Below are 21,619 nucleotides of genomic sequence, written 5' to 3'. Positions count from 1 at the left end.
TCGTTATTTTTACAATCCACGACAAGTGTTGCTTTGCTGTGAACATAATACAGACCAAAGCATCCGTCCACCGATTTTCGAACCACTTCTTCCAATTCATGGGCAGGGGGAGGCCGAACCCTGGATGGGAACCCCAGTCTATCACAGGGCAAATACACTCACACCAGGGCCACTTTTCCCAGAAGCCGATTAACCTCCCGGTATCTTTTTTGGCCTGTGTGAGCAAACAGGAGCAGCCAGAGGAACGCTACACGAACACTGAGAGAACATACAAATGCCACGCAGGCAGCACCCCGGGAATTGAACCCTGTGCTCCAGAGCCATGAGGCAGCAATGCTAACCACTGTGCCACTGAGCCAGAAGTAAAAAGATACCTATTATCAAAGAGTGACATCTGAAAATGTCCTTAAGGTTACAGGTTACCACTGGTTTTCAATCCAGGCCAAGGAGGACTCTGGTGTCCCGAATCTTCTATTCGAGCCCTTTCTTAAAATTTGCTTTTCATAAAAAGAAAAACTGAACAAGACTTGTAATTGGTTTGAACCCTGTGCTAATTAGCGAGTTTCCAGACTGGAATGGCATGCGTGCCGAAATATATCCAGCTGGACAGAAGCAGAAGGAAAAACATTAAATCTAACTCAGAGCTGCCCTGATACAGTGTCATTCGTACCTGCGTCTGCTCACCATCAACTGATCACCTGTTAAGAACTGTTTAGTTAGAAATAAAGGTGAAATTCTTAATGAGCAAGGTGATGATAGACTCCATTACACTCTGTATGCTTACAGTCTTGAAACAAATGCACTCCATGTGGAGTGTTTTTTAAACCAAGAGCTGCGTGTTTAGCAAACGTCTAAACTAAGAAGTGGATCATTTAGTTAGCATTGTGATTATGATTATTGTGATTATGAGCCCATTTGGAAGATAAAACCGTAGCCACAGAGGTACAGTTCACCTGAGTATGATTGTGAACCAATGTGACATTTATATTTTCTTGTCTTACATGGAATTCCAGAACATTAAGATTTGCCTTAGATTTTCCAAAGACTTAAAGTGTATTGATAATGTGCTGTGCAGATGATACTGTGTAAGTCTGAAACCATTTCATTTTATATCCAACATTTCACTAAATGTTCATACTGTAGACAATATAGATTGTAAACTTGTGGTATTCTGTGAGTAACAGACTTACAGTTTAGGGTCTAATCCTGTTGCCAAAAAATTCAAGGGTTAGAAGAAGTTAACACAACTACTGTACCTCCATAGACCTTGTGCAAAAATACAAGTCCACACCCTGGATTTTTAATGAAAGGGAAATGACCTTTAAATTAATAAATTCTTGAAGTTATTCAAACACAGATAAAACACAGCCATAATAAAATTGAATAAGGTACAAATTCAATGTTGTCTTATAAACATAAATACCTTTTGAAGTCACCTCAGGATCGTTTTCAAATGTATATACTCCACGCAGAGGTCCCAGAGTTCTTTAACACCATACTACAGTTTGTTGAGTGTAATTTTTAAGTGACATGCCCTCTCTATAGTTTCCAGCGCAGTTAATCTACTTTCAGTATGCAAATAAAGTGACTGTCTAACAAACGTTGTATTCACATCAATCAGCATGCAAAGCAAGGTCTTCAGTTTCCCTTTTGCTGTCAGTTCTCTTCCATGTAATTAGTTGAACAAGCGATTGGAAAAACTATGGTACTGTAGATACCAATCAAAACAGATAGACTGATAATTCAGTTTCTTTTGACATTTTAGGCAAATTCTACAAATACAAAATGCTTTGAATTTATTCCTCCACCTATGGCAAATGAATCATGAACAACAATTATTTTTCTTCTTCTCATTATCATTATTATTAAAGTAAATTAATATTAGGCTTCCGAAAGACTCCAATTTCATCAATGCACTTTTACTGACATAACAAAATGTATCTTTAATTCATGAGAACATAAGAAAGGCTACAGCATGAAGAGTGAATAGCTAATTGATCTGAGGATCTCATCCAATTGATTCTTGAAAGAAACAAGGCTTCAACATGACCTGACAACTTGTTCCATACTCCCACAACCTTTTGGGTAAAGCTTCTCCTCTTCTTGTATTTAAATGCACTTTCATGTAGTTTCCCACATAGTTAATTCATGAGGTTAAGTTATATGTTAAAACATTTTTTGCAATGGGCACTTGCATTCATGAAAATCTGCATTCGGTGACATCCATTTGCTTTTTCTTTATAGTTTTTTTTTACTTCCTTCATCCAGTGTTGCAAGGTCTAAAGTGCAATAATAATTCCACCCCGAAAAGTATTGTAACAGAGGTTAATTCAGTTGGCTTTGAGTCTCCTTTTGAACGAAAGAGAAATGGAGAAAAGAATTCAACAAAATAAATGGATCAGCATCTGGGGTGACACATTCTTGACGTTTATTGTCCTTTAAAAACAACTTGTGTGCAAAGCAGTGTTAGGAAAACAAAAAGCAGAAGACCACATCCTATCTTTATGTTGCAACATTAGTTTCTACTGTAACACACTCATGAAAGTCACTTGGGTGGTCTTTTGGATCAGAGGCTATCAAAGACTATGGAACAGTAGTTACTAAAGACACATAAACAAAGTAAAGAACTGGAGCAACACCATTTCCACAATTCCCCGAATACTTGTGAACACTTAATGCCTGTTTAATTACAGGCCAACTTTACTACATGGCACATTAAAATACCCAGTAGTTAACACATCTAGTTAAATAAAGATGAATTTTGAAGTTACTCAGTAACAGAAAGATGTTATTGTTTAGTAATACATTGGTGTTGGCATGGCAGGTAGCACTACTGCCTACTGTCTCACAGCTCCAGGGTTTCTAGCTCAATTCTGGCTTGGGATGCCTGTGTTTGTGGAGCTTGCATGGTTGCCCTGTATTTGTGGGTTTTCACAGAGGGTGTTTGTTCCCAGCACAGCCAGTGCAGGCTGTAGAGAAACCAAAAGAGCACAATAAGATGAATGATCTTGCCTTTTTCTAATTCTTTATGAAGAACTCCACATGTTCCGAAATACTACTCCCTTCCTGAAACTACATTTACAGTACTCCATTGACTTCTCAACAGAAGTTGCCACTGCAGACTATTTGAACTCACATTTGTACAAAGATGGAAGACTCCCATGGCTTTCACTGGTAAAATATGGTTCTGTCTGAACATAAATAACTTCCTCTACAAATGAAATTTGGCTCGCCTAGCTAATTATGTACAGTTTAAAACCCTATCACATGACAGTAGAGGCTCTGAGTTCAACTGAAAATAGCTATTGTTCAGCACTGATAGAAATATCAGTGATTTATCTATTATTAATGCCAAGAGTGAGTTTATGACCATTAAACTAATCTTTAAGATCCTAATTTTAAGTCCTTTAACAGGAGTTGTGGCAGACATGAGAACTGCCTCAGTGATCAGAATCAGAATGTCGCGATTTCATATATTTTGCCATCCATTAACATGTGATATTGAACTTCACCACTTTTTCATAGAAACTCAAAAGTGGCCCCAAACATGTACATTGGAAAACACTTGTGCACACCTATATTTTAGTAAACATGTTTATAACAATGAATCCAAAATATAAATTCTGAAGAAATTAAATATAAAATACACTTCAAATAAAAAAACTCAGTCAAGACAAATAGTGTTTTCTATTTAAAAGCTTACCTTTGTACATTCCAGTACCTAGTTTCAGATGATATTATTATAGTTTACACTGTAGTTTATTTGTATTATTGTTATATTGGGGTAAGGTCTGGCCCAATGAGCCTTTGTGGCTCAAACAGATCTACCTACTCAGAGTTATCTTATTCTAACACTTTTATTTGTGTTTTGGGTGATTATAGTGTGATACAATGTGATATTTGCTGTTAAAAAATTAACACAGCTGACACAGCTGCAGGTACATATACAGTACCGTACCTATGTATCTTTTCTCATATTCATGCTAATTGATTGCTCTTGCTCAATCTCAGTTTGACTCAAACATACAATTTAAATAAGCTTTATGTTCTGTAATTAACAGGACTGCTGTCACACAGACAGAAAAAAACAAGCAATTTCCCTGTTCTAAAAGGAATATATGAACCACCACATCAGACTGAATGCTTCAAAAACTTTGAGGAATCACTAGACCTACAGCAACAGGTGTAGTCTTTATATATTTAGCACAGTTTGGTTAATTAAAAGGAAATATAACACACTATCATTTTACCTCCTTTAAAGGCCATCTAGGGGATAACATTTCATTAGTCACACCATATAGTTTGTGTGAAATATGTGTTCCACTAGTTTAACATCTAACTGCTGCCTTGTGGAAAACTAATTACTGAGTCACTCTGTGAGCTTCATAATGTCCTGCATTTAAGTCTTGAACATCATACATAATGCATGGGAAGCAGTCTCTGCACTCTGATTACAGAACACTGTCATTAAATGAGCAAATTAAAGATGTGAATAATTCACAGACTGAGTGTATTGGCAGTGCTGCATTGTGAAATTAGAATTTCTAATAGGCGCAGCAATTTTTAACCCAATTAACACAGAAAAAGAATAAAAATGTATTGAACAATAGTATGAATTTTACATTTTTTGTCAGTGTAGCGGTGTTGAAAAACAGGATATCCTTCCACAACTTTTTTTCCCCACACAAAAGGCAAAACAGAGTCATTTTAAATTTCAGAATATATGTGATACTATTATCTGATGCATAAAAATGCTTTTAAATAACAAAGTAAAAATCAAAACATACAGTGTGGATTTTCTAATTAAATATAGATGTATGAAACATGACCACATTTTCTTAGCTAATTGTTTTATTTGTTGCAAGTTCCAGGTTTGAACTGTCCTATCAGAGATTTTTTTGTTTATGTAAGGAAAGGGTTAATTCTAAATTTCCCCAATGTTTAATCCTACTGTGTACAAAACAAAGGTCAACAGACCTAATTAGCACAATATGAAGAGTCTTACCTTCCATTCACGTTTCATCGGGATCTTTCTTTCTTGAAGGGTCGACTGTAGCACATCACATTGATGGTTCACTGACGAAGAGAATAATCTCTCATCAAAAATAATATCAAAACCTTTGTGCCTCGGCTGTTTTTTTCGTCTTCCATTTTCGCATCATAGTCAACGAGGAAAAAATCCGTTCCTGAGCTGGCTGTGTCAATTTCCACTTCATGGTTTGTAGACAGACTTGCCTTGCTACAAATAAAACAAAATGTTAGCAGAAACGCAGTGATCTAAAATCACTTCAGCCAACGATAACTGTTTGGATGTCTTTTCATTTCTGTGTAGAATTTACTGAAAAACGCGTGGTGGTACTGAATGCAGACACAATGCAATGGAGAGAGAAGCTGTCAGTGCAGATAAATCTGCATATGGAAATCAGGGTTATCCTGGGTCCAATTTTATTTAACTCTAGTGTACTGTTTTTTAATTAGAAAGGAACTCTCAGAGTCAGACTGTTCAAAAGAGCTACATAACGTGATTTTCATACACTTTGCGAACACAATTTAACATTATGTCATTGGCTTTAAAAAAATAATGGGAAGTTTTTTCAAAGAAAATAAACCAGCGACCACAGTCATAACAAATGTACTGTACGTCTTTTCTCCCCTCTAGGGAAGCCTAGACTAGTAATGAACAAACCTAAAATCGATGGACAGACATGAGCTCCTCTCATATATTTTCTTTATATCGACAAATGTAGAAAACGGCTTTCTAAAATAATTCTAGTTAAGAGGTAAATGCAATAATATTATGAGCAATACCATATAGTAATGTGGTACAGTATGCACCGAGAGTATGCAAAATCTTTTGTCATCACTCTCCAGCTGTTCCTTTCACCTGTTATCAAATGAGGATACTGCAATGTTAGCCTCAAACTCGTAACCCTTGCCTTTATTTGCCTTACAGTCACAAACCCACTTCTGCTGACAGGTGTGTTGATAATGTTTCTTTCGCTCTTCATGGGTGCTCTCTATTACAATTTTAAATTTTAATCATTTTAATTACCGAATCAGTTTGGATCGAATACAGTATATGTTTTCAGTCCTTATTTGTATTCCCTGCCAAATGCCAGAAGAATTAATGGCCAAGTTAGCTACTATCTTGCAAAATGTCTTGAAACAAGCAAATACTGCATAATATGTATCTCAGGATAAGAGTATGCACACAATAACATGTTACACTTATTTTGCATTTACTGTTATATATTACTAGTGTATTGTTCACGATACGTTAAAAAAAATCCAGCAGCGGTTGAAAAGTTAAGACCTCACTTACTATTTGAGTAACATCATACGTGACGGGCACGTGACCGGAGTCTCGCTTTCTGCCGAACTTCTAGCCAATGGAAATGGAGGGGAGGGACTAGCCGCTCTCCCTGCGCATGCGTCTTCTGCCGAACTGGCGGCGCGGGAGAGACCAAAACACAAGGAGTTCTTTGCAGTGAAAAGGATTGGGCTTCCTGTGTGTGTGTGTGGGGTTGTAAGTTATAGGAATTTATTCATTTTAATCTTTGCAATTTATGGCTTTGCTTTCAGCATTTCGGTGTGAAGGAAACAGACGTTAGCATGCTGTAGGCTGAAGTTCTGGCTATTGAATTACATAACATGGGTTGGCCTGATTATTAATCACAAAGGATGGGTTAAAAAGTTAATCGGTCTTGTATTATTAAATAAAATTAGTAAAAGGACCGCAATGGGCTTAATTACAGAATCAGAAACTGCAAAAATGTAGGTTTTGTATGTGTACTTTCTGTTTACAGGTGTAAGTTTGTTTGAAATACTATAGCTGTATTTCTGTCTTGCTGACATTTCGTGCACTTTAAGTAACGCTGAGCAACAAGTAATTTCAAACGAACGATATGAAGCCACTGTAGATGTCATAACCATAAAAAGAAAATCAAAATAAACAGTTTAATCCTCAAAGCATTTTCAGTCTAGTGGTGTTTAACGAACCTTTTATCAAGAAAAACTAGCTATTCAACTTATAAAACCATAAATACAATATGAATTAGAGGTTTCGTTTCATAACGTACAGAAGCCATTTATTGTGTATTATTGTTCGAGTCAACAGATAAAATCGTACTGTAGTGGCAGGTGCCTTGATGAATAGATGAATATTATACCTAGCATTTTTATCAGCTTGCTTTTAACCGAAAAATGTTGCAAAGACACAAAGGTGATTGTTGATTTGTGATCAGTTCGTAACCCTTCTCAAATCGCAGGTCGGCGGCGTGTCTGCCTTTTCAGCTTCTTGAGGCGGAAATGGAGGACGACTTCAGCCCCTCGCTTACTCCCCCCGTGTCGCCCTTTCTGCTGGACAGTCAGTGCGAGGCGAGCTCTGTCCCGCCGCCGTGCTTCTGCTGCGTGTCCGAGCCGAGCAGGGCTTTCTCCTCTGAGGGCTACATTACAAGCGGGGCTCTGAAGAGGTAAATTCAAGCAGTGCCAAGTCATGTACCCCTCATCGTCCTGCACTCACGGCAATACCATTTGATTGTACCATGAAATGTGTGTACTTAGGGTCTGAACCTTTTGGAAACATCTTTGTCCTCTTTCTGATTTTCAGTCCAAAAGTCTAAATTGCTTAGTAGTTCCTTGAAAGAGTTTCAGTAAACACTCTAAATGCAAATTTTGAATGTGTTGTTATTGTCCCATACAACAAGTTATACCTTATTTTGACTGTCATGAAAGTCTACTGAATTGTGTCATTTTTAAATTTACCTACAGAATCCTGCTAAGACTGGATCCTTCCCCAGCTGCATATGAAACCGATACTGTGGAGATCTTTGGCTTTCTCTGGGTGACTGAAACTGCACTGGTGGAGTCTGCTAAGCTTCTCTTCAGCTTGCTCAAGTAAGAGAGTGGGAACCATTGAGCTACCTCCCTCCCTGGAGCAAAGCTCATTCTTTATTGTAGTCATATTTACTGCGGTGGCTCTGAATGGCATACAGTGCGAGCTAAAACCCCTTGAAGGCCTGAGATACATGAGCGCTCGGTAGAGTCACTTCAGTCTGGCTTAGAAAACCATACCTGTTGCCTCATGTAGCACATCCATTCATGGGCAGTTTTGAAATGGTGTGGAATTGTTTTTTTTTGCAGTAATGTACACCACTGCTGTAATTACTGTAAATGGTGGCACTGTGGCTAAGGATCTGCGCCTGTGACTGGAAGGTTGCCAGTACAAATCCAGCGGCCGGCAGAGGAATCCTACTCTGTTGGGCCCCTGAGCAAGGCCCTTAACCCCAACTGCTCCAGGTGTGCCGTATAAATGGCTGACCCTGAGCTCTGACCCCAAGCTTCTCTCTCCCTGTCTCATGGAGAGCAAGCTGGGGTATGTGAAAATACAAATTTCTAATGCAAGAAATTGTATATGGCTAATAAAGTGATCTTATCGTAGCATACCAAACCACGGTATGTACTTAATTTAGTAAATATCACAAGTTGTATGGGCCATTCTGATTTGTTTATAATTAATCTAATTTAAATAGTGCTTCACAGTTCAGAGGATCCCAAAGTGCCTTACACATAGAAAAGGACCCACTTTATCCACCACTGAAGTTCAGCACCAACCTGGGTGTTGCACAACAGCCATTATACAACAGCAGAGTCAGTGAAGAAACGAGCAATTGGAATATTTAGGCGAGACATATTTTTCTTGGAGAGTGACGTTTAGCCAGGACACACAAACAGTTTTGTGGGGTCTTTAATGATCTTTAACAACACCACCTACAATACCAATTTTCCGTAATGATCTCCCATCCCAGTACTGACTAGGTTCAGCTTTTGTTAAGCGTCCAAGATCGAAGAACCTACAGGGTGGTAACAGAGTTGTCACCTAATTCCCATTCATTGACAAAGCAAAATTAATATAACATTTCAATGGAACTTCTTGAAAACCCACTTAAACTTCTAGTTTTATTACTTTTGTTAGTCTGCAGTGCATTGAATGGAAATATGAATTCTGTACCATTTTAACCATATTTACAGACCTTAGAAACCTCATTTAGATTCAATCTAGTATCTGTCTGCATGTAGAGTGAAGGTATTTTGTTTATGGAAGGTTTCAGATATGTGTTTGGTGTTTTGCAGGTGTATGGTACGTTTCATTCTAGTGGTGTTTTTGAAGATTTATTAACACTGCTTTCATTTTTTCAGACAAAAACTACACAGATTGGAAACCCTGGTTCAGTCCAACACGCATGATTTTGGTAAATGTTTTTATTTTACTTGCTAAGGTTCTCTAATACTGTACTAAAAAAGGAGACTGAGGAAAGATTAATTTGATTAAAATACTGGGAATTCTAAATCACTATATGTAAAGTTAAAGTCATAAAGTTCGAGACTGCGACTTACAATTAGTTAGACTGATTCTAAACACAAATCCCAACAGCTTTGCCTGAAATATTTTTAAAGAGCAGACAACCCACTACTCCATACCTGCTGTGTGCTATATTAAGATAAACATTAAATATCCCCAGATTAATTGTTCCAAGCCTTTATACAGTAATTGCTGACACTACACACTGAAGTGAATGGGTATAGCAACAAAAAATCTTCATTTATATTTTGGGTTTGTTTATAAAGGTAATTTGCAAATGATTTTTTAGCAATAGTAATGTAAATGGTTAATTTACTGTTCAGTTTTAAGTACGATTGTAATACCTCAGCTCTTAATACTAAGGTATGGATGTTGGCTCAAACATGCCTGTTGGCACATTCTGACCCAGTCTACACTCACTTTTAGACACTAGCTCTTTATTTTTAAAATAAATTGCTTTTTACTGTATTAATTTGTGCACACCTGTCTCCATTATTTGATTGTTTTGTTGCCCAACTCCTTGATATATAACCTGAATGAAAACACAGGAACATAGTTACTAGTATTGCACTACTGTCTTAATATCTATCGTACTTATAGGTCTCAAGCAATTTTTTTCATACATTTAGAATCGCCAGTAAATTTTAAACTGAGTCTTTGCGTCTCGCCTCACAGCTTCTGCCCCTTTAACCTTATGGATACTGAGGAATTACAGAATGGTTTTACCAGTGCTCTTACCCACAGAGTCACTTATCATTTGACACTTTCTTGGCTCCATTGTGATGTACAGAAGGTGCAGCACCAATTGGAGGCGAGGCACATCCCTCGCTGACAATATCTGAAGTCTCTAGGTGCCTTGGAAGTCTTCAAGGATCATTGTTTTTGGAGGGAGTCAAGAGAACCGTTCCTGAATCCTAATGCCCCCAACAGCGATAGTAGACCAGTTGTGCACTTATTCTTGGGAAATCCCCGTCAGTGTCGGCTCAGACTTGTGACAGCTGCATCGTAGATCTGATCTGTACTTGAAGCGCGCGTCTTTACCACTCAGGAGCGTCTCATCACATGTCACGTGTCTGATCTCAATGTTTTGTTTTCTAGGACAGTCTAGTAGCCTACATTTTGAAGCCGAAGAAATAAGGCAACAATGTGTATCATTTCTTCAATATGTAAAAGTGTTCATTTCAAGGTAAGACCTGCAAGAGGGTAGTTGTCAATCATGGCTGTTTGGTGCATTTTCTTTCTCTTTTTTTATTTTGAATGAGTGTTAGTGCTGCTAATGTAGTGCCAATTTTTAAATATATTATAATCACTAAAAGAGATCATTGTACACAACTCATATATAAACTATATTTGTTTCCGTGTTTTGCATTTTCTTTTGGAGTCTTGTGCTGTTTTGCCAAAATCAGTGTGTTCTTGTGCCATGACATCAGTATAATATTTTCATTTTGTTGTAAAATCCCATGTAATGCCAGAGCTATTCTATGGTTAAAGACAGGCTATTCCTTAACCATCAATTATTGTTTATAATAGCATTTTAGGGGGAATTCTGACTTTGAGGTGTTCAGTTATAATGCCACAGGGGTTAGCTTATGGTTCCTCAGCCAAGAACAGATACCTAATGTCTGAACCTGCAGTTCCTCTCGTACTGAACATAACTCCTCCATCACGTCATCAGTAGGGTGAAACCAACCTGTTTCAGTACCTTAAACATGATACAATTAACTGTTACCTGTTGGACATACATAAACAGAAAAGGTATGAAAATGACAGAGAAAATACAGGTGCACCCTGTATTCTACTGTGAATAACTTATTCAAGAGAGATATTCATAGTGTGAAGCTGTTACTGCTTTGTGCGTCTTTTGCATTTTTGAAGCGTACCTTTGATTTCTCTTCCAGTTTTAAAAAAAAAGGTGTCTTCAGCTGTCAGTTCTCCTCAACTCATAATATCTAGGAGTAATGAAAGCCTTCTGTATTCACGCTTGGCTGATTCTCAGTTACATTTTCTTGAATGCTCAGGTTTATGGAGTCTTCCAGTGTTTTAAATGATGGACCTTCTCACCCTTATGAAGAGCAGGAAGCTCAGCTGCCTTCAGGCCTGCTTGAGGAGCTACATAGTGTTGTCCTTTACATTGGGCACCTGCGAGATCTGCCCAGCAACATCCAGGGGGCCTTTACTATCCACCACCAGGGAAAGGTGTGAGAGGTGCACGTTTACTATGCTCTGCTTTGTTCCTGAATTATTTAGCACTTGTTCACCACATTATGACTTCCTGTCATTGTTTTGTCTCCTTTGAATTCACAGTCTGCTTTTAACGTAAGATGTCTGAAAAAGGTTTCTTGATTTCTGTTATTATTTCTGTAGTTATTTCCCCCGTCTTGGCATTTATTACACCTTCATCTCGACATCCATTGGTCAGTCCTCGAAATTCTTCATTTGCTCGGAGAGAAGATGATCGGTAAGTATTAGGCTTGTGCATAAGATGTGCCCTTGGCAAGCAGTCTTTGGAACGTTTTTTTTAAAGTTATTTTTCTAACTTGTGGGCTTTGCAGTGTTCAGCTGGTCTTGGCTGACTGCATTCCCTTTTTGTAAATTCAGCTGCAATGCAATATAAAAATAATTTAGTTGAAGCTTCATCAATTTAGAATTTCACTCATTATCAACCAAGTCTATACAAGAAAGAATGCTGCTATTTTATATAGTAGCTTATACTTGAAATCTACAATCTAAGAATAATTTTCATGTTTTAAGTGAGAACTAAAGTGAACTAGAGGATCTGGCAATGAAACATGTATAACCTTTTTTACCCATAAATGCAATTAAATTATTTTCTGGTTGTATAACATTTCCAGAAAGAGGTATCTTGCAGTTAAATGTTAGTTTATTGGAATTTTGCTACTTTCTTTTAAGACAAGTGGTTATATACTTCTTTCTGCATATCTCCCACTATTGCCTGTCCCTTTCTTTAATAAATTGAAACTGTAATAATGTTTTACAGCAAACAAAAGGAATTTATTTTAATTTGATGTTAATTGGAGAATAAGCAGTACCAGACCTAATTCAAAAAGTTTCTTTCCACACATTATCCTGTTAACATTATCACACTCACTTTAGCTCACTTTTAAATGTCACTTCATTTATGACAATGTTAATAAAGAATTGTTTGTCTCTTGCTAACCTAGTTTTGTCTCTTAGTTTTAAGTCTTACATTTCAGCCATTCTCTTTTAATTCCAATGTAATGAATTCTTTTGTTGCAGGTCAAGTGGTTTATGCGCATCAGCTTATAAATTTAACTGGAGAGAATCTGACCAACGACAGCCTCTTTGATGAACACTGCACCAACCTTCTGTGTGACTTGATTGGCTTGGCTTTAAACAAGTACATCAAGGTATTGTCCAAAGCTCTTTCTGGATGGCTAATGATGGGTTATACAGTATATTCTAAAACAGGTTGATGTTTTTCTGTCTTAAATGTTACAATATATGTTTAATTTAAAGTATTTTTAAGTAGTGTGATTAATCAGTTAATAGACTTTTAGTATGAAGTGACAAGTTAGACTAGACTTGCTTGTTCCTGTTATAGGGCAGTTTCTCTCCTTAAAAAACCATGACGGTGAGAGGTGTTAATTAAAAAGATCACAGTAAAGGGTGTTAAGAAAATTGAAATTTTTTTCCCTGCATCTGTGGTAAGATTGAGCAAATCTGAGTTTTATTTCCCCCTGTGGGCATATCTCACTCCAGGTGCCTCTCCTGCCATCCTTCCAGTGGAATGAGGTATTCGAGAGAGAGACTAATTCAAAGGAAGCTTTATAGGATGAAATTAAATTGTATTTCTGAAGCCTTTCTCTGAATCGCTCAAGTACTACTTCAATATGAGATCAAGCCCTCAGATAAAGTTTCTGCTCCTTTGTAGAGTACCTGTTGAAGAACTGTGTACTAATCCCCAAAACTGAAATCCATATGCAATACCTTTGTGAATTTATGAAAACAGTGATGATATCTTTTTGTAGTAGGTGCACTGAACAGACATGGCTGATTAACATTCAGCATCAAGAGGGTTGTTCTACAGCAGAGTTCACTGCAGGCAGTTAGTGTGCACAATTCATCACCTGTGCCCAGTCTTCTTTCCAAAGAATATTTCATCTGTGAAACCTTCTCCACACTTGAAGAAACCTCCACAATAAAATTGTACTTTCTACTTTTGTACTTAATGTACTTAATTTATACTTGTTCCTTTACATATGTGTACTTAAGTGTTTTCCTTAACATTGTTAAAGCTGTACAGTACAACTGAAATAACTTTAAGGTAAAATTATTTTAGGTAATCTAATGAAATCCTGAAAAAAAAATCAGCTTTAATGTTTCTAGAGGACTGTTTTTAACAATGGCAGCATTTTTACACATTTAAGATAAGAGAGCCATACTTTGCAGAAGAGGCTACATAGAGAAATTAAATACAGTGGGCTACATGAAAGTGATTAGAAAAGAGTATTCTTATATCATTTTGTGCCACAGTTATTTTGTCATTGATGCAGATATCTAAGGATTGGATCGACTTTTCAGAAGATGCTTTATTTTGAGCACTCTTGTAGTAGTTTTTTTTCTATATTTTTTTGGTGGTGTCTATTTTTAAGAGACATCTTTGACATCTAGAAGAGATAGTAGCCATGTCATTGTTGTTTCTATGGTAACAGAGACAGCTACTCAGTGAACAACACGCTTTCGGAAGACTGGCTATGGGAAAGTGTGACAGTCACCTCAGGGATTTCCCTTACCTAAGGGCAGCACTTAAGATGCTTCATGCAACACTCTGAAGAAATACCTTTAGCTTTAGGGGAAATGATGATAGTTTGAATGAAAGATAAGTTATTAAACCAGCCCCTGAAATGCAAACATTTGACTTCCAGTATTATCCTGAGAAGGTCTTGCTTTGGGTGTACAGTCTCTGAAGTGCCTGACGTTGCATAGAACTACCTATGTCTGGGAAGTACCACTTCATTGCAAGCTGAGCTGCTCTCGAGGATTTAATGACGGTAGAACATAAAATCCGGTTTTGAATTAAAAACAAGTGGTTTTCAAGTTGTAATTTATATACTGAATTTGTCCCCGAGATTGGTATGAACTCAGGCATTCTTTGCTTGGTACCGATTAAGATTTCAGTTTTTAACTGAAATTGTGGGGGGGTGACTTAGAATTTCTCACCCTAGTGTGGGTAGGACTTGATCATTTCCTCTGGCCATTTGTTTCTTCTGTACTTTACTGCAACTGACTCGCTTATCCAGTTTTCCTATATCTTTGAGTAGTTTACCTCCTTAATGTTCTAGGACTGAAATCTTTGATTTTGTGCCCACTGTCCTACCTTTAGTCTTGTGTTCTTGTGTATTTGATCTTGGTTTTAATGTTCTTTACAATAACACCTTGTGATGATGGCCCATTTTATTGAATCACAAATGAAGTAAACCCAAAGGGAATGCTTAAAGGGAGCAACTTTCAAGCATTACCACATAATTTTGTATCGGGGACTTTGGGCAACTCAAGGAAATTCACTGTTTTTTTTCTTGTTAATCCACTCTAGTGTATATTTTGCCTTTGTTCTTGAGCTTTGATTTTTCTTCATAGTTTTTGCTGATATTTTGATGTCAGTTTGAGGATCCAAGCTTGCATTCAAAATGCTAACTTTGAACAAATGTCCACACATCATTTACAATTTCATCAAAGTTGTACACTAGAAGTGGGTGGAGATTGTAAGGATATATGTAAGATCTGATGGAGAGATTGACTGATTTTCTGTGTATTTTATGGATGTCCCAATTTATACATTGAATTTCCAAATAAACTGCAACACACTTTCAATGAAACTTAAAGGTCCAGCCATTTCTTGAACAAAGTTGGTGTGTATAAAAGGCTTAGACTTGTGATTTTTTTTTAATTTTTAAAGGTGAGACCAACTGATGCTCTGACGAGCTGCCATTATTATTGCAGCTGTACCAAAGAACTCTGGGTAATGATTATCCACCTATTACATCACAGAAGTAAAGTGTTCCATATGGAGGTGAGAGCAATGTTTTTTTTTTAGTTATATCTTTTTAATACTCGGCCAGCCAATATTATTTTTGTGTTCATAACATTTAACCTAAAAGTCAAATACTGAAGCTATGAAAATTCAGTATCCTTGAAGGTAAAGCTACAGCTCTTAGATATATAATGATTGGAATAAAAAGTAGTTTTTCAGATGAGATCAGAGAACGTAATCATTAAAACAGCCTTCAGAAATACTTCAAAAGAGTATCCTTCCATTTAAGATACAATTACCATTGTGCTGTACATGAGGTGATTGTTATACATAGGAACAGTACACTTGTGTGAGACTGACTTGCAGGCATAATATTGAAGAGCTTCAAAACAATGTTGACAAAATTCTAATGTTTAAACATTGTAAATAATCTTCATAACTTGCAGTAAAAAAATCTCATTGCAGAATAGTTGGTAATCAGTGTAAATGTTTCGTGGTCCTCTAACAACAATCTCTCCCTTGAGTGATATAATTATGCTTTCATTTATGGTGTTAAAAATAATGGTAAGCAGTTTTGTAAGATGTATATATGTAAACACATGAAGTAGGTTAATGAGTTTGTGAACATAGAGTTGCAAAACCATGTACTTTTATGTATGCAAATTAACAGTAATATATATCGGAGAATTACAACACTGTTCTCTTGAGATTCAGTAGTGTTTGGGTACAGGATAGCTGTGAAGCTGTATATGTTAAACTGAATTGAACTAAAGAGGGCATGAATACATTATTTTTATAATGATAAAACTGTTAATCATATCATACATTGCTTTAGTGTAGGTAATGCTGTCCCGTCTCGTTTTATGCTAACATGTTATGATAAAATTCTTGCCACTGGTATCTTCTGATACCAGTGTGTGTGTTATTCCCAATTGTCCCTTAGTACAGTATCTCTCTCATTTTTGGGTCCATTTTTGCTGACCTAGGTACTTTCATGGTAAGACTGAACTACAGTATAGTGCCATAAACCAGGATATAAAAGGCAGGGACTTTGTTCTATATACATGTGCCGATGTTTATAATCTCTTCTTGTTGTTTGTAAACTATCCCCACTTGGCAGCTGTCAACAAGGTGATCATTTTGGAAATCCAAGGCTGAAAGTGGGTGTTGATGAAAATTGCAGACCATGCTGTTCACATTCATGCTCCTTATGAGGCTGCTGCTGTGCCAGGTCACAGTTCTGCTATCCAGTTAAGATTTGAACACCTCCCCCCATCTCTCTTCCCCTTGTCTTTGAGCTAAATGTGTAGTGTTGTATCGATTAGGAGAATAGGGCTGGGTGATGAGAATATCCAGGTCGAAGATGCCAAGTTCACTGTAAAGCATAGGTGTAAAGCTCCGGGACACAAGACCCAGAAACAAGATGTTTTTTGGGTCTTTTTCAACATCTGAAGACATTTTAAATAAAAATCCATAGCTACTGTGGCTGACCAGGACTGGAGGTTTTCTCCACTAATGTACATATTGTAGTTCCACCTCCTAAGTTTAAATAGTATTTATGAATGCTTCTGAACACCTTGAAATCATTTCAAAAAGTCAGTTCAAGAAAATCATATTCAGTGAAGTAATGTGGGCTCAGTTGAAGTGTAATATTGAAGATAGTGGGATCTAGGGCTGGGATATAGTGATTTTATTTGTTTATCCCAGATATTAAATTAGACATTAATAAAATTAAAACTGCTGTCAGAAAGATCTATTCCATTCCGTTACTTTGCCTCTTATACTTTATACTTGACCTCTTTCCCAGTGTGGTTTTAAAGGCCATGCTTTTTTAAGAAGAAGCTACAGGACAGGTGAAAGGAAAATTAGGTGGAAATTGTTTTCCATATAGCAAAGCAGCAGCAGTTCTTGTTTGCCTTTTTTTCAAGGAGTATGCAGATGTAGCTTAACCTGTTTCTGTTTACTGTACAGGCTATTATACCCTTTAGTTAGAGACAGTTTGATCTTTAGAGACTGCTAGCCATCTCAGCTAGCCATTTGATATCCTTGTAAGCTAAGTACTGCAGTTTAAGACGATTAGGTGTAAATTATGGTTGGTGGATTGTTTGTAAGCAACTATAGAGTTATCTCCAAACTGATTTTTAAAAATTATTTCTAAAATACATAATTTATGTTCCTATATATTATTTATATTTAAAACATTCCAATGGAACATCTGTAAAAAATCCTCAAGCCTTTAATTTACTACATGTAAAGAATCTTGGACAGTCTGTAGCAGCTAAAGTCCCTTCTGTGCGAACTGCCCAAAAACTTTGTGTATGAAAATGTGACTGCGATGGATGTGCAGCTGTGGGATCTAAGAGGGCACCATGAGATTGGAGAACTGGAAAATACAGTATGCTGTCTTGGCCTAGGCTGATGAGGCTAGCATTGTGCAAGGACTAAACAAGCTCCTTCTAATAGACTTGCTTGTTATTGTTGTCTATGTTGGGACCAATACTTGCCATGCAAAACACATTTAAAGAGAAAATGAAGAGTAGTACCAAATCAGTGGTTCTCCTAGGTATCCTGTCTGCAAAGGGAGAAATTATAAACAACATGTGAGTGTGGTCAGGATGGGCTGAAGAAGACTCTAGCTGTCTTATACACTGGAAACCTTTCAGGCATTCTGAGCAGTCATGGACCTAGTTGGTATAGCTTGCTTACTCTGTCATAGTATTTGTCCATATCGATCTAGTCTCTTCAAGAGTTGTGATTAAGGACAGTAAAGGTAGGAGAACTATAAAGCAGAACCATATATGTGTGCATATATATATGCTTTGAAGCATATTTTGAAACTGTGGAGGTAGAGTCCAAAACAAAAGTTTGTAATTTCTGTAAAGCAGAGTGTGAATGAAGGAGACAGAGTTTCAGAGGTGTAAGTGGGAATTGACAGAATAGATACTATAGAATTATCAGAGAGTCAATGACAGCATTCCAGATACATGGCAAGACATTCTCCCTCAAGTAGAAAACAGATTAAGCCCTGTACTATGTGAATCGGATGATAGAAAGCAGAAGTCCATATGACATAATAGAAGATAACTTTTATTGTGTTTAACACCTCTTATGGTAAGCCTAGATAGGACACTTAGTATAGAACAAACAAAAGCAAAGTGTGACATATTCACAAATTCATACATTATGCATTAATGAATTAAAGTTACACTATAGAAGTTACAGTAGTTTCAAGAACTGATTTACAGATCTGATGGGGCAAGAAGAACGTTGCAATCTTGCACCAGAACAGAAAACACCGTCTCCCAGTGTTCAGAGCCTCACGATGAGAACTTAAAGGTCAGAGTCTGAAGTTTGCCAGTAATGTGTAGGTTTATATAAATTAGCAGCTCACTGATGTAGTCAGTAACCAAGCCGTTCAACAAGCCCTTATAGGTGAGCAGCAGTATTTTGAATCTTATTCTGAAATTCACCAGTACAAGGAAACTGATATATGCTCATGCATTTTAGTTTTGGTTCAAGTCTAAGCACCTGAGGTCTGACTATAATGCAGTTTCAGATCTTTGGATACACCAGCAAGTATTGCATTATGATAAGTTCAGAAAAGACAGAAACAGATACGTTAAGAATAAGAGGATATTCACAATGTTATGAAGAGGAACAAATTACACCTTCACAATACTGCAGACATGAGCTTCAAATGCAACCCTTGGGTAAAAAATCAACTCCAGTTTCTCACTCCAGTACTTTGCCCAATATCAGGACCATCAATACAAACTAAGGCTAATTCATTTATGGATTTGATGAGGAAATCCAGTTGACATAGTTCTGTTCTTGTGCTTTGAGTGTAAAATGTTTTGTCGCGTCCTGTTCTACCAACACGTAAGTAGTCTGACAGTGTTGTGCGAAGCAAAATGACAGCAATTCGGGGGTCTGTGTAGCAGATGTCTTCTTTATTACATATGCATATGGGAGCCCAGCCCATGCCAGCCAGACTCAAAGAAAAACAGCAAAAAGGTGATCTTTTATACAGTGTAATCAAAACAAGTTAAAAGGCACTTGCACTACTTAAAGTATGGCTATATATGGTCTTATTGTGTGAAGCTTCCATGCAAATGTATGTGAATGCGGGATATTCTGTACACCTCCCATATAATTGATGTACATGACAAGCTGCCTTTATGCTAAAGTTCCTTCGGTTAGCAAGCAGGGTGAGTACTAGGCACAGTGACCCAGTCATGTCCCAGGGCAAACAGCCAGGTTCAGGTACCATCTTTCTGTTCCGAGCGCATAGACAACACAGATAAGAAGCAGCTGCACTAAGCTATAGCAACAGGACAAACACATCAAACAAAACGGGACAGAACATCCTTTTATCCCTTCAGTCCCCCCTTAAAAATAGTGTCTTACCAGTAATTTTTCTAAATATAAGTAGATGGCTTCTTCAAAAGGTTGTTCACCAATTCTTTTGCATCTTCAGAATGTACAGTCATCACCGAAGTAGTAAGTTTAGTACAGAGAGTTTTTAGACATGATAGTATGAGAATAATTACCACAAACAAAACTAATCCTTCAAACAAATACTGCATCAAAGTGCCTCCCCATAACCCAAATATATAAGTACAAACATTTAGCTCCAATTACTGCACAGGTGCCCCCTTATGCTGCTAACAGGTAGTCTAATCCAACCTGTTCTGTATGGCCACTGTCCATAGGGCTACCATTTTATCATTTATAGCTTTCAACCCCTTAGAGGTGTCATTAGCTAATATTTCTTTTAAAGAAGCAGCCATATTAAAACATTCCCGAGAAAGCTTAGCCGTACATGCATGGAGAAAACGATAGCAAAGAATCGTTCTGTTTCAGTAATTATACTTTTACTTCTCTTTCAAAATTCAAAAATAAAGGTATTATGTGATTGTATTTGTACATGAGGCACTAGGTATCTTAAATAACAGATACCTGAGCAGCCAGGGGTAAGCGTTCTTTCCTCAAATAAGTTGTGTCCCATTAGGTGTGACATTTGAGTTATACTCGGAGTTAAAGCAAAACTATTTACACATGCCAATTAACCTAAATAATCACTTCTACTAAAGAGGATTACTCCCATGAGCATATCTTAGTATACAGTAGCAATACAAACCCAACATGAGCTCTTATTATTATTTGTGGCTGATAGATATGACAACACCAAGAATGTATTGATTCCATATTCCCCATTATTAGAGTAATGCTCCTTATGCCTAATAGCCACAATGTCAGCTCCCCCTTGATTAATGTAATGTTTCAATGTGGGTGTCATCAGCGTAAAATGAAGGCAGATGCAATACTTACGAAGACTTTGACACATTTGTAACAGATAGACACTAAAAAGAACTCTAATGAAAACAACTTTGCTGGATGCCGGCTGTGACCAACCTTATTCAGGAAGCATAACGACTGATTGGAACGAATTGTTAGATTAGATAAGATTTCAAACATAATGTTGCAGTTCCAGTTATACCAACAACCCTCTCTAATCTATTCCGGAAAATGGCGTAATTACTTTTGTATAAAGTCAGCTGCTCATTAGTAACCCTAACAAGAACTTTTTCTGTGCTTTGCATTGATGCAAATCCATACCTGAAAAACTCACGCAATTTATTTGCAGATAAGTGAGCCTGTAACTGAGTAGCAACATCCTGCTCTAGAACCTTAGCCAAAAATGTCAAGTTACTGTAGATGTTGGTTGGTAATTGCCAGGCAGACTGGAGTCTAAATTTTGATTTTTTTAACAGTGGGTAATAACTGCAAGTTTAGGGGCAAGATTTTAGGGGCAAGTGACCATGAGACCGAGATGTGAGAAACCTGAAAACAGCAAGGCAGATTAAATGGATTTAAGGAACATGTGACAGGTTTCATTTTAGTGTTCACTTCAGATACCTGCATAAGAGAAACTGCATGAATCTACATGGAGAGATGAAGTTACCTTGAGAGTGCATTAGATTGCACTGACAAATTACAGAACAAAGATTACAAAGTCTGTCTTCTAGATTGTTGTTCTTCACTAAATTTAAGAGATGATGAATTATGTCATTTCCACAAACTGCTGATTGCTATACAAGTAAACAGACAAGTGTCCCTCCATCTTGCTTAAAGTTTACACACATTAAACTTTATAGAGCAGAAATGGTTGCAATACCAAGAGGACATATAAGTGATTTTCCTGATACACAAGTTATTTTGACTGTTGAATAAGTACTTAATCA

General features: G+C 37.1%; 2 protein-coding genes across 5 annotated transcripts in view; one reads left to right on the top strand and one right to left on the bottom strand.

Annotated features, from left to right (window-relative positions):
* The window catches only part of LOC148674999 (PC3-like endoprotease variant B), a 351,357-nt gene extending 345,997 nt beyond the window's left edge, over positions 1-5,360 (bottom strand). Inside the window, exon 1 of one of the 2 annotated variants that reach the window (XM_088625869.1) lies at positions 5,006-5,360. In XM_088625869.1, coding sequence (XP_088481995.1) covers positions 5,006-5,012 — 7 coding nt within the window. In that variant the 5' untranslated portion in view covers positions 5,013-5,360. Of the gene's footprint in view, positions 1-1,423; positions 1,524-5,005 lie in introns of those variants that run through there. The other variant, XM_088625870.1, reaches the window with a different exon arrangement.
* Positions 5,361-7,274: 1,914 nt separating this feature from the next.
* mms22l (MMS22-like, DNA repair protein) overlaps positions 7,275-21,619 on the top strand; it is a 65,815-nt gene continuing 51,470 nt past the window's right edge. For all 3 annotated transcript variants that reach the window (XM_088625866.1, XM_088625867.1, XM_088625865.1), the window contains exons 1-8: positions 7,275-7,472; positions 7,771-7,896; positions 9,199-9,251; positions 10,460-10,547; positions 11,380-11,557; positions 11,726-11,819; positions 12,620-12,750; positions 15,300-15,413. In XM_088625866.1, the coding sequence (XP_088481992.1) occupies positions 7,309-7,472; positions 7,771-7,896; positions 9,199-9,251; positions 10,460-10,547; positions 11,380-11,557; positions 11,726-11,819; positions 12,620-12,750; positions 15,300-15,413 (948 nt within the window). In that variant the 5' untranslated portion in view covers positions 7,275-7,308. The remainder of the gene's footprint in view (positions 7,473-7,770; positions 7,897-9,198; positions 9,252-10,459; positions 10,548-11,379; positions 11,558-11,725; positions 11,820-12,619; positions 12,751-15,299; positions 15,414-21,619) is intronic.

This window comes from Lepisosteus platostomus, chromosome 3 (assembly GCF_059453375.1).
Source record: "Lepisosteus platostomus isolate fLepPlt1 chromosome 3, fLepPlt1.hap1, whole genome shotgun sequence".
Classification (NCBI taxonomy): domain Eukaryota; kingdom Metazoa; phylum Chordata; class Actinopteri; order Semionotiformes; family Lepisosteidae; genus Lepisosteus; species Lepisosteus platostomus.
Note: the sequence above shows the minus strand (reverse complement) of the source record. Positions and strands in the feature narration are given on the sequence as shown.